The sequence below is a fragment of the Cydia amplana genome, chromosome Z (genome assembly GCF_948474715.1).
Source record: "Cydia amplana chromosome Z, ilCydAmpl1.1, whole genome shotgun sequence".
NCBI lineage: Eukaryota > Metazoa > Arthropoda > Insecta > Lepidoptera > Tortricidae > Cydia > Cydia amplana.
Window position 1 is genome coordinate 15,055,396 of NC_086096.1, and position 13,309 is coordinate 15,068,704.

Here is a 13,309-nt window from a genome sequence, read left to right on the forward strand (position 1 = left end):
CCAACCGCTGCATAAGTTGAATTAGGATATTCAAAAAATAATTAATTAAAAATTAAAAAAACACGACTGCAGTTTAATTAAGCGAACTGAAAAGCTAAAAATAATTTTAGTTATATTAGTTACTCAACTTAATTAATGTAAATTAGAATATAAGTGTTCAGACAGGGTCATAAACAGCAAATGCAAAAGTTTAGGCTCGTTTAGGATCGTGACTGTACCTGTATATTTTATTTCAATTGCAGTCGGGGACCTTGATGTATTAAAATTTTCCCATTTAAAAGGTCCCCGACTGCAATCAAAATAAAATATACAGGTACAGTCACGATCCTAAACGAGCCTAAACTTTTGCATTTGCTGTTTATGACCCTGTCTGAACACTTATATTCTAATTTACATTAATTAAGTTGAGTAACTAATATAACTAAAATTATATTTAGCTTTTCAGTTCGCTTAATTAAACTGCAGTCGTGTTTTTTTTTATTTTTAATTAATTATTTTTATTTTATACATTTTAGTGATCATACAAACTAACGGTTATGTAGCATAATTTCTAAAATCAAATTTCCTAAGTACGAAATTCCTAAAGACAGAACATCGAAAATCAAAATGTCTAATATACGAAATTCCTAAAGATACAGGTCCTACAGTTAATCAACCTACTATTTAAATGTCTAAAATACAATACTGCTAGTGCACGAAAATACTAACGATCTTTTTCCTACGTTCAGTTGACCTAAGTTTAAAATGTATAAACTGCGAAATTTCTAAGACATTTGTCCTACGTTTAGCTGACCTTAGCTTAAAGAGTCAAACGTACGCAACTTTATTTTCAAAAAACTTCCTTTACAACTTAACTAGACGGAGCCCCGCTTCGCAGGGCTCCTATTTCTGGGTGGTTTGCCCTTCGGGCCTCTGAAGCTACCTAACGAACCTAACCTACCTTTTCCCCCAAAGTGTACTGTTTTCACGGACGTCACACTAAACTAAATCAATAGGTAGATAGGTTAGGTTCGTTAGGTAGCTTCAGATGCCCGAAGGGCAAACCGCCCGGAAATAGGAGCCCCGCGTAGCGGGGCTCCGTCAACTTAGGGTAAGAAGGAAATGTTCTCGGAAATATTGATTTTCAATATATCGTCATTAGGCTTTTTGAACGTAGCTATTTTGAGCACTAGACATATTGACTTTTAAAGTATTGTCCTTAGGTATTGTGTACAAAGGAATATTGATTTTCGAAAATGAGATCGTTCGATTAAAACTGTATTAGGACATGCGTCTTTAGGAATTTCGTATATTAGACATTTTGATTTTCGATGTTCTGTTTTAGGAATTTCGTACTTAGGAAATGTGATTTTAGAAATTATGCTATACTCAGAATTGCATGTACCTAATGCTGGTACAGATGGCGCTGATTTATTCGGATCTAAAGTAACACTCATGGAGGTTTATTTACGTGATTACCTCCTCATCAGTTAATCAACCGATTTGAGCGAAAGTTGTGGCATCTGATAGATATTACTGCGATTTAGGTTAATAGTAAAAACATAAAATATGTAGGCTTATAGCGAGCTGTAAAAGTTCCTTCGACCCTTTGTGGAGCTTGGTCTTCGGCCTTTATCATTTACATACTTATAATATTTTTTCTGTGTTTGAAGAACTAGTAAGCATGGACGCGAGCTTACGTGGAAACGATCCTCTCTTGGACGCTTCTAGCCATCGGCCCCTAATTGGAGCTTTGGCCTTCGGCCTTTGCAATTAAGAAACTTGGGGAAGTTCCAAAAAGCACGCACCTGGCTTACGCTCCGGGCCTTTGGCCCTACGCGGGGCTCGGCCTTCGGCCTTCGCAATTAAGAAACTTGGGGAACTTACAAAAAGCACGCACCTGGCTTACGCTCCGGGCCTTACGGCCCTACGCGGAGCTCGAGGCACCTGCCTTACACTCCAGTCCTTCGGCCCTGCGAGGAGCTCGGCTTTCGGCCTTTGCAATTAGAATACTTGGGGATTTTGTATAAAGCGCGCACCGGGTCTGTCTTACGCTCCGGGCCTTCGTGTACCCATGAAGCTCGGCCTTTGGCCTTTGAAAAAATGTAGATTTTACAAAAAAAATTGGTTATTAATGACACTTTCACACTTTTTTCTGTCAAAGTCGGTGCAGTTAGCTTAGACGGACTCTACAATCGTATCGATTAATAAATATAAGTTATTTGTACACATTTCGATTCCATTAGCGCAATTTGGAACATAGGTATTGGCGGCTTTTAAAACATGTGTTAAAAACTTTAAGTAGTATAATGTAATATGTACTATATTATGTTTTTTTATGATCGGCGGTCAAAACCTTCCTTTTAATATCCAATTCAATAATAATATTTGGTTTCATGGGATTTGCTTTTCTTAACATATTTTGAAAATTCTTACTTTCCTAAAATTAGATTTAAACCAACATGTTGCATATATATTATTACTCGTCTTTCAAAGCTCTACATTTTGATACCCTACTCGATAGGTTTGCAAGATATTTTTTTCTTAAGGTTGCGTAATTTGGCGTATTAAGTCCGCCATATCGATTTTGTAATGACGTAAGGATTCTAACGATATATCATACATCTAAATTGGTTGAGGCATTCTGAAGTTATCGTGGAATAAAGAAACTCACATAAATACATAAATATATACATACAAACATGAACGCTGAAAACAATACACTCTTTTTGTTTGGGCAGTCGTGTAATAAAATTATTATGCCAATCGATATGTCGCTGTCGGATCGTATAATCCGCCGTATTACATTACGGCTAGCCGTTTTCTAAAACAGGGGCATTTTGAAATGCGGCGGTTTAACGATTAGCCAGATTGAATGCGGCTGAATGAGATTCCGCCGGAATGTATTCGGCGCCATACGTTCTTCAACACGGCTAGCCGTAATGTAATACAGCGAGTCATTAGCCGCCGCTTTGACAGTTTTTAGTTCCCATTTTTAACACTCGTGGCGCTGCCTGACATAACAACAACAAACTATGAAAAAACGCTGGGGTGTCCATCAAATCTGGAGTTCGTCGGACTGTTTCTTTTCAAAAAACATTTCCTTCGCAACTTAACTAGACGGCGCCCCGCTTCGCGGGGCTCCTATTTCTGGGCGATTTGCCCTTCGGGCATCTGAAGCTACCTAACGAACCTAACCTACCTACCTATTGATTTAGTGAGATGTCCGTGAAAACATAACACTTTGGGGAAAAAAGCGAAGGTAGGTAAGTAGGTTAGGTTCGTTAGGTAGCTTCAGATGCCCGAAGGGCAAACCGCCCAGAAATAGGAGCGCCGCGAAGCGGGGCTCCGTATATTTAAGTTGTGAAGGAAATGTTTTGAAAAAGAAACACATGTAGTGCGGTGGGACCATGGTAAAAATAAATTAAATTGCAAACATTGTCAAACTCCGGTTACGTAGGCGACCGAAAGAACTGGTCACTCTACAATCTAAATAGTATTACGATGCGGCTAAACGAGGGCCGCCTTATTGAAGAACGTATCGCAATGACAATCCGGCTAATCGTCGAACCGCCGCATTTCAAAACGCCCCTGTTTTAGAAAGCGGCTAGCCGTAATGTAATATGGCGGATTATACGATCTGATTACGACAGATACATCAAGATGACACAAACTGAGGAATATAGTAAAAAAAATCGTTTACCATCCAGTATTTTACTGGTATACAGACTCTGTAAAAAAACTATTCGGTACGGGCCTTAGTAGAAATATCTGGGAGAAACATGTAAAAACTCAAAACTGCGCGTTTCCCCAGAGATAAAACCTCGCTAGATCGATTTTTCGCCCCCGAAATCCCCCATATAGTAAATTTCAACGAAATCGTTAGAGCCGTTTCCGAGATCCCCGAAATATAAAGATACCAGAATTGCTCGTTTAAAGGTATTAAGATAATAAATTCTAACGTCAGAGTCATTTTGTGTAATATCAAGCAAATATGTTGTACTGTGTCTGTACTTAATTTTTTATATAAAAATGAAACGACCGAACTAGGTATTAAATAATGTAAAAAGTTAATATTTAAATACCTGAACAATTTTGGTCATCTCCTGGATGTCAATGACTCCGTTGCCATCCACATCATACATGCGGAAGGCCCATTTAAGCTTTTCTTCTGGCGTGCCACTCGATGTAACGTGAATCGCCTGCAGAAATTCCTACAACAAACACAACGTTCCGATACACGTCAAATCCAAACTATACTCCACCAGCAACAATATGTCACAAGTTATTAAATAAGGTACCTAAAATTATTCAACTCGCTTAAGCAGAAACGCATTACATGTAATCATTCGCATAAAGCTTAACAGAAACATGTGTGAACTAAAATCGATCGCTAACTTCGCAACAATAATTTACTGTTACCAAAGTTTACCTTAAAATCTATATAGCCGTTCTTGTCCATGTCGAATGTGCGGAACACATGATCACAGAATTCGACTGCATTTCCAGATGGAAAGAACATCTTGTACATGTCGACGAATTTTGCCGGCGTCAGCCTCCCGTTCGGACAATCTTGCTGCAAGCGTAAAATACAAAACTTAACACACATGACGTCGAAATGTTACCACCACTTAATAGATAGGCAAAAAAAAAGGGAACCGCCTTCAAAAAACCAACCCACTGAAAAGTACAAAATAATTTTTATATGGCACCCCTTTACGTGTCCAGTCCATATTCCGTCGTAAAGCAAATTTTTGCCAAAAAGTAATTAATATCTAATAATAAGAAAATTAATAATCATCCGGGTAATTACTTAGTTTTTGAAGTCGGTGCCAAACCAAAATTTTTGAGAACCGATATTTTAGACAACGAAAAATGCTGCACTTACTTGCATTATAAAGACATACTTAGTTTACTCATCCAGCATCCTTGGTACAATGCCTCAAGGGCCTATTTTAGATTTAAGCTAGTTTTTAATTTCTTTTAGTAATACACTGTATATATCTTGTTTGTAAATAAATGATTATATATTAGTTTACTCATTAATTTAGTTTTTGTAGGTACTATGTACTCGTATTTTTTTTCTGATTTCAAAGAATGTTTTTGTTGGTTTGGCACCGCCTTCAAAAACTAAGTAATTACCCGGATGATTTTCAATTTTCTTATTATTAGGTATTAATTACTTTTTGGCAAAAATTTGCTTTACGACGGAATATGGACTGGACACGTAAAGGGGTGCCATATAAAAATTATTTTGTACTTTTCAGTGGGTTGGTTTTTTGAAGGCGGTTCCCTTTTTTTTAAAAAGATATTATATTAAGTTATTTTATTTTGGTTTTATTTTTGTTTATTTTTAATTTTTTAATTCTTTTTTATTTATTTTATTTTATTTTTTACTTTTTAGTGATAGGTAGGTACTTCATTTATTTTAGGTTTTGGGCTAAAATACTAGTTTGTTAGGCTCTCCATTTAATATTGGGCTAGTAACTACCTACTAATGTTGGTGATGGCCTAACTCGACGATAATCGCGACACAACATAATATGACGTTTTGGTGCTAAACGATTTGTGTATGTATATTCCTCCCACTCCCATTCCCAGTCCCAGTCCGAGTCCGCCTCCCACTCCCACTATTTTATCTAAATCGGTTTCAGCAACTTAAATTTGTTGATAGGTATACGGATAGCATGGCCACCTACGGGGTCCAATTGGTTTTTCAAACCATCCATGTACTGTACACTAAAACCTTCTGCAGAATGTAACACTTTTCTGAAAACCGCATCAAAATCGGTTTAGCCAAACGCAAGATAATCACGAACAAACATACATACATACATACATACGGGTCAAACTGAGAACGCCCTTTTTTTAAAGGCAGTTAGAAAAAAGTTTATCGACCCACCTAGTGGAACTCTGCAACATCGGCACACGACGACAAGTCGGTTAACCAAAACAAAGTGCCTATGATGCACCAAACCCGAGTTCCACTAGGTACAGCAAGGGTTCAGCGTCAGCTTTATCTTGGGTACTGCTCTCCCAAGTGCTCATCAAGATGTGACGGATGACCAAAATAGCGTGGGCCTATGTTGCACCAAACCTGAGTTCCACTAGGTACAGCAAGGGTTTAGCATCAGCTCTATCTTGGGTACTGCTCTCCCAAGTGCTCATCAAGATGTGACGGATGACCAAAATAGCGTGGGCCTATGTTGCACCAAACCTGAGTTCCACTAGGTACAGTCAGGGTTCAGCATCAGCTCTATTTCGGGTACTGCTCTCCCAAGTGCTCATCAAGATGTGACGGATGACCTAAATAGCGTGGGCCTATGTTGCACCAAACCTGAGTTCCACTGGGTACAGCCAGGGTTCAGCATCAGCTCTATCTTGGGTACTGATCTCCCAAGTGCTCATCAAGATATGACGGATGACCAAAATCGCGTGGGCCTATGTTGCACCAAACCTGAGTTCCACTAGGTACAGCCAGGGTTCAGCATCAGCTCTATTTCGTGTACTGCTCTCCCAAGTGCTCATCAAGATGTGACGGATGACCTAAATAGCGTGGGCCTATGTTGCACCAAACCTGAGTTCCACTGGGTACAGCCAGGGTTCAGCATCAGCTCTATCTTGGGTACTGCTCTCCCAAGTGCTGATCAAGATGTGACGCAGGACCAAAATAGCGTGGGCCTATGTCCACCAAACCTGAGTTCCACTAGGTACAGCCAGGGTTCAGCATCAGCTCTATTTCGTGTACTGCTCTCCCAAGTGCTCATCAAGATGTGACGGATGACCAAAATAGCGTGGGCCTATGGTGCACCAAACCTGAGTTCCACTGGGTACAGCAAGGGTTCAGCATCAGCTCTGTCTTGGATACTGCTCTCCCAAGTGCTCATCAAGATGTGACGGATGACCAAAATCGCGTGGACCTATGTTGCACCAAACCTGAGTTCCACTAGGTACAGCCAGGGTTCAGCATCAGCTCTATCTTGGGTACTGCTCTCCCAAGTGCTCATCAATATGTGACGTATGACCAAAATCGCGTGGGCCTATGTTGCACTAAACCTGAGTTCCACTAGGTACAGCCAGGGTTCAGCATCAGCTCTATCTTGGGTACTGCTCTCCCAAGTGCTCATCAAGGCGTGTCGGATGACCAAAACAGCGTGAGCCTATGTTGCATCAAACCTGAGTTCCACTGGGTACAGCCAGGGTACAGCATCAGCTCAGATCTATGTATACTAAAACCTTCTCCAGAATGTAAGAAACACTTTTCTGAAAACCGCATCAAAATCGGTTCAGCCAAACGCGAGATAATCGCGAACAAATATACATACATACATACATACGGGTCAAACTGAGAACCTCCTTTTTTTTTTGAAGGCGGTTAAACAAAAGAATAAAAAGAGGTAGGTAGTTTTAGAGTGATTAAATAAATATACGGAGAACGCATTCTTTCTTAGAGCCAGACCAGGCCGTATGCATAATGAAGCACGGGTCCGGATCTCAGCGTAATAAATACATCACTTCCGTTGTGTCGGAGAGTCCGCAACGCCAAAATCGCTGTACTCTGCAGAGATGCATATTGCACACCTTTAGCTGTGTTATTTGGCCTTTATTGTGCGTACGTGGTACAATATGTACAGACTGTACTGTGATTTATAGAGTAACCCGCTCTCTCCTCAAGTCCCCGCTATCTTTAGAGACGCCATGCAGATGTTGACGTTCAAATTTTAGTTAATTTCAGGCGTTAGTCACATATGGTAGCGTTATTTATAGGCATGTATGGATTACCTTAAAACCTTTGTACCACTCCTTGATGGTAGTCTCATCGTAAGATGTGTGCGTTTTGAGGAAGTCCATATCTTCCTTGGTGAGTTTATCTTTGCTGACGAAACAGCCCATCTTGCTTTCTACAACAATAAAAAATAAAAATTAATTAATTTTAATCTTACGAAAATGGACCAGTGTGGCTACCACCAGTTTGGCACTGACAAGCGCTAGCGTGAACGTAACTTACTTTCTAGTCATCTCGCTCGTACTGACATATTAGTGCGAACGAGATTTATAGAAAGTAAATTACGTAGACGTTGGCCTATACGTCAGTGGTGATACTTTCAGTGACTCATGATATGGGTGGTGGTAAAGCCGTAACAGACTCCAAACTCATGAATACACACAGACAGATTATTTCTTACTCACTCTCACTTAATGGTGCGGCGCACCAAGAACGCGGTGCGGTGCGGTAGTCTGTTACTGCTATTAAACTGGACGTATATAAACGTATCTAGGTAATTTAGCGAGAATGATCCATTCTCAAGACTTGTATTTCAATAAATGAATGACTTTTCCTTTTGCAAGTTTATTATTTACAGATTGTTGTGGGTTGGTCCTCTTTTGCCCTAAATTACGTCCAACTTAGTGTGGCATGGGCTATGAGTACACGTCACGATGACGCGCAGATTTGTCAAATCGAACCTTTATTAGTATGACATTACGCGTCTTCGTGAATGAAACGATCTATACCTACCTATAGGAAAACACGGGTCATACACAAAGTAAGTGTTTTATTTCTTTCTTTTCTGTACCCGCAAAGTGAAAAACATTGGTGATACAAATAGTACAGTATCCTAAACTTTCGGGTACGATGGGATAGGAGGTGATATTTTTTGTTTACCTACCTTACCCATATAAACGAATGTTCTTATTGATATATATACAGGGTGACTCATAAGACGTGAGCAGGACTAAGGCTACACAATCAGTACATGTAGAAGAATCGTTCACCACAATATTTAAGTAAAACAATCACGATTTTTTTCTGTTGTTATACTTTTTGGTAAGGACAAATTTAATTATCTACAATCATGGATACCCTACAACATTTAATTAACAAAGATAAAACCTTTTTAACCGTTATGACAGCACTTTGAGTATGAAGAATTGATGCACTTTGAGGATGAAGAAGATTTTTCAAAAGTAACCAGACTCCGATGACATTCAATTTGGCACTTGTTAAGGATAAAACAAAGAGGGTGACCATGAAAGTCGTAAATAAATTAATTTTTTTTTAAACAGTATAAAATTAATTAAAGTTAATCTCACAAATACTGGTACGAAACAGTTGTTTATAACCTACTGTATGCGTAGGCTTGATCCTGCTCACGTCTCCTGAATCAGACTGTATATATAACAACATTAATTATACTGGGCATCGCACAAATATTTTCGTTCCGACATTCGAACAATAGCTGGCCAGTTTAAGTTACAAGTTCTAAAAACATATTTAATGTTCGCCATCATTCCGACTCGTATTTTAATGAGAGACATGAGAGTGTTTATGGAATGAGGGTTATAAATTCAGGGTTAAGAGAGACTTTGACGGCACACAGTAAATGTGTGTCGCAGTTGACAGTTTTTAGGTAGTATTAATTCCATGTATCTGCTTTCACTGTTGGCAGCACGTGAAGAAACATACACTAGTGCGCTAAGTTAAAGTATTACATCAAGCTAATGCCACAGAATAAATAATAGTACATACTAGGTACAGAAGACTCACTCTCTAACAATACGCGTCTGTTACGATCAGGACAGATATGGCCGCTAGGTGGCGACAGCGCTACGCGCGAATTACTTATGGCTAGCCACCAAAGTTGATGTGGAATGGATGTACTTTTAGCTACCTGTAGCAAACTGACGAAATCGCGGAGTGAGCCACGCCTGCCAATGCTTGTTTGGCATTTCTACCCAATATCGTTCGATAACCAAACACTTTGTACATGTTTGAATTATGACGAGTCTTGGATTTATCAGACAGTCTAAATACCTACGTCTTATTTTTTTATCTAGCAGTGAATGTGTTATTATAAATTCATCCACATTGTATATGATAGATGTAGAACGAAAATTTAAGGTCGCTGACTTCATGGGCGGTTTTTTGACACCATTCTCTAAGACCGGCCTTATAGTAATTATCACGTCCATAATCGCGACCATAATATTAAGTTTATAACTTGTAGATAATATGTAAAAGGGCAAACTAAGACAGCAAGATAGAATGCAACTTTATTTTAAAAGTGTTCACCGTCTAATGAAGTAGTGGGTGATGTATTTGATGGGACGTAGGGCGTGGAAATGTCACGGCCGCTTCGTCGATAAAGATAAAACGTGTCTAGCGAGAGTAATACCCACAACTTACGACATTTTCTTTTCTTTTTCAGAAGATATCAAATTCGTAAGCATTCTTGTAAATATCCACAACTTATTTAGGTATTTATTTAATTAAAAATGCTGAATAACTCAAATGGTGACATGGGAAAAGATATATTCCCTTAAAGTCATACTTTTATTAAATTAGTTTGACTTGTGTTTTGATAACACGCATGCTGTTAAAAATATCTATAAATTACATTTGAATGGAGAGGAAAACTGATTGCATTTACATAACGCGTGCCAATAAATAAAACCAACTGAAATAATTGAAGTTCACGTACGAATTTCTGTGAGCGTCAGGATAACGGGTGGACCCCAGCGATATCAACGAAATATTTATAAACATATGTAAATTCTGTGTACCTCAGTGTATCTTTAACAGAATCCCGTGTACCTCTCCCTAAAACAAGATATTTAACAAAAAAGGTCTACCAGCCATTCTGACGTCAGGATGGCGGGTGGACATATGAAATACCGCTATTATTTTTGAAACTAATATATCTGATGGCGAACGTACGACTTTTATTAAAGTGTAAGAGGTCTTAGATGTAACCTCTAAATTATGGAATATCAATTCGCTCGATGGCATTGGCAAAATTCCTAATGTATTTCGACACTTGGTTATTTTTTCAACATTCTTATTTTGCTGAAGTGCAATAATAACAGGAACTAATAAAACACCAAATAAACTATCCTAAAAATAGCTGTTTATGTGACTGTGACATTATATACAACGCTTTATCTACACATACCTACCTATATGGTGCTCCCACATTGGTTATTATAAAATGTTACATAAGGGTGGAATCACATCTGTCAGCATCGAGCCGCATTTTATATATGAGAAATTGCTCGTTAGTATGAAGATGCGTACGCATGCTTTCAGCTTTCCGATGCGTACGCATCTTCAGACTAACGAGCGATTTCTCATATATAAAATGCGGCTCGATGCTGACAGATGTGATTCCACCCTAACACTGTGTGACAGGGGCAACATAAAAAAACACTACGATTACTATCATCTTGTCCCTGTGTTCACAATGCTGTGTATAATATTTTATAACAGGTAATGTTGGAGCACCATTATATGTTCTGGAACCGCCGCCGAATGTTACCACCGCCATTGCGGCATTCTTGCTCTGTCGCGATTATCAGGCAGCGTATTGATCTCATTTTTAAACGAAAGTGATGCTTAACTTACGAGTATTTTTGCGACAAGATAAACTGAACGTCAAAAGGCGGTAGGTACGAGGGGCGTTCAAAATATTCTCGGTATTGATATCTTACGACCTCTTCTAAAATTTCTTTCGTTACTGGCCGCTAAGGTTTATTCATTGACATTAAAAAAAAGTATAATTCGAACCGAGATGGTCTTTTGTTTTTCTGCAATTGCTGAACAAACATGAACATCATGTGCGAATTGACAATGCTAACTAAATTAGAACATCGATGCGTGATAAAATTCTTGACAAAACAGGGTAAAAATCAAAAAACCATAAAAGAGGAAATGGATTGTGTTTACCGTGAGTCTGCTCCTTCTTTATCTACCATTCAAAAGTGGTCAAGCGCGTTTAAACGCGGAAGGGAGAGTATTGAAGATGACCCTAGACCTGGCCGGCCTGTAGTAGCTACTTCACAAGAAAATATTGATAAAGTGGAAAAACTTATATTGGAAGATGGTCGAGTGAAGGTAAAATCTATAGCACAAGTAACCAATCTCTCTATTGGTACCGTACATGATATTATACATGACCATCTTAATATGTCAAAAGTAAGTGCAAGATGGGTTCCGCGAATGCTGACTCGGCTTCAAAAAGACATGCGTGTAGCTTGTTGTTCCGATTTTATTGACCTGTGCGGTGAAAATCCTGATGAGGTGCTGCAAAGAATAGTTACTGGAGATGAAACCTGGGTTCATCATTATGACCCAGAGAGTAAACAAGAGTCCATGCAGTGGCACATTAAGGGTTCAGCTCATCCCAAGAAGTTCAAGGTCATCCCTTCAGCTGGCAAGGTCATGGCCACGATATTTTGGGATTGTGAAGGAGTATTACTAATCGATTATAAAGAAAAAGGTGTAAATATCACAGGACAGTACTACGCTAACATTCTACGTCAATTAAAGGATGTAATTAAAGAAAAGAGGCGAGGAAAGTTAACCAAAGGTATTCTGCTTCTGCATGACAACGCCCCCGTCCATACTGCTCATATTGCCAAGGCAGCTATTGTTGAATGTGGGTTTAAAACTGTTACTCACCCACCGTATAGTCCGGACTTAGCCCCCAGCGACTTCTTTTTGCTCCCCAATCTTAAAAAGGATCTGCGTGGAAATAAATTTTCTGACGATGAAGCATTGAAGGCGGCAGTGGAGGAGCATTTTTACACGAAAGATAAAAAATATTTTTACGAGGGATTAAAAAAAATAATTGATCGATCTTTTAAGTGTATGAACATAGGGGGGGAGTATATTGAGAAATAAAAATATCAAACTTTTCGTACTTGTTTGTTTTCATTCTCATACCGAGAATATTTTGAACACCCCTCGTAATTGAAATCTTATTCACGCATGTCACGCAACCGTAGTTTTTAACCGACTTCAATTTCATAGAAGGAGGAGGTTCGGTTGTGGCTATTTTTTTTTCTACGTATTCTAGCCTCAATCCTGAAAATTAACCAAACAAGCATCTGTAAAATAACTTGACTACTATTTACTCGTATGTACGTTCACCGATTACTCCGACATCCGTAGTCCGATTTGAGTAATTCTTTTTTTGTTTGAAACCTCCTTTACCTCCAAGTTGGTCCCATATTAATTTGGTTCTGTTTTGATGATGGGATCTATGAGGAATTGAGCTAACTCCTCAATTTTTAAAGGCACATGCATGGTGATTTGGGTGTTTTCTTAAGCAACTCGAGCATTTTTTCCCGAAAACCACCAATTTGATGAAGTAGACCTGATGATGATGATTGTTTTGATGATAATGATGATGATTTTTTCTAAATGTAGTATATTCAGCGATTACTCCGCACCTGTGATCCGATTTGAGTAATTCGTTTTTAGTTTGGAAGAAGTTACCTCCAAGGTGTTTCCGTATTATTTTTGGTTCTGTTCTGATGATGGAATCCATGA

The 13,309-nt window shown here is 38.8% G+C and overlaps 1 protein-coding gene across 2 annotated transcripts in view; it reads right to left on the reverse strand.

Annotated features, from left to right (window-relative positions):
- Positions 1-13,309, reverse strand: part of LOC134661185 (neuronal calcium sensor 2) — a 57,030-nt gene that overhangs the window by 3,722 nt on the left and 39,999 nt on the right. Inside the window, exons 2-4 of one of the 2 annotated variants that reach the window (XM_063517151.1) lie at positions 7,762-7,876; positions 4,412-4,555; positions 4,065-4,193 (exon numbers count right to left, since the gene is read on the reverse strand). In XM_063517151.1, coding sequence (XP_063373221.1) covers positions 4,065-4,193; positions 4,412-4,555; positions 7,762-7,872 — 384 coding nt within the window. In that variant the 5' untranslated portion in view covers positions 7,873-7,876. Of the gene's footprint in view, positions 1-4,064; positions 4,194-4,411; positions 4,556-7,761; positions 7,881-13,309 lie in introns of both variants that reach the window. The other variant, XM_063517150.1, reaches the window with a different exon arrangement.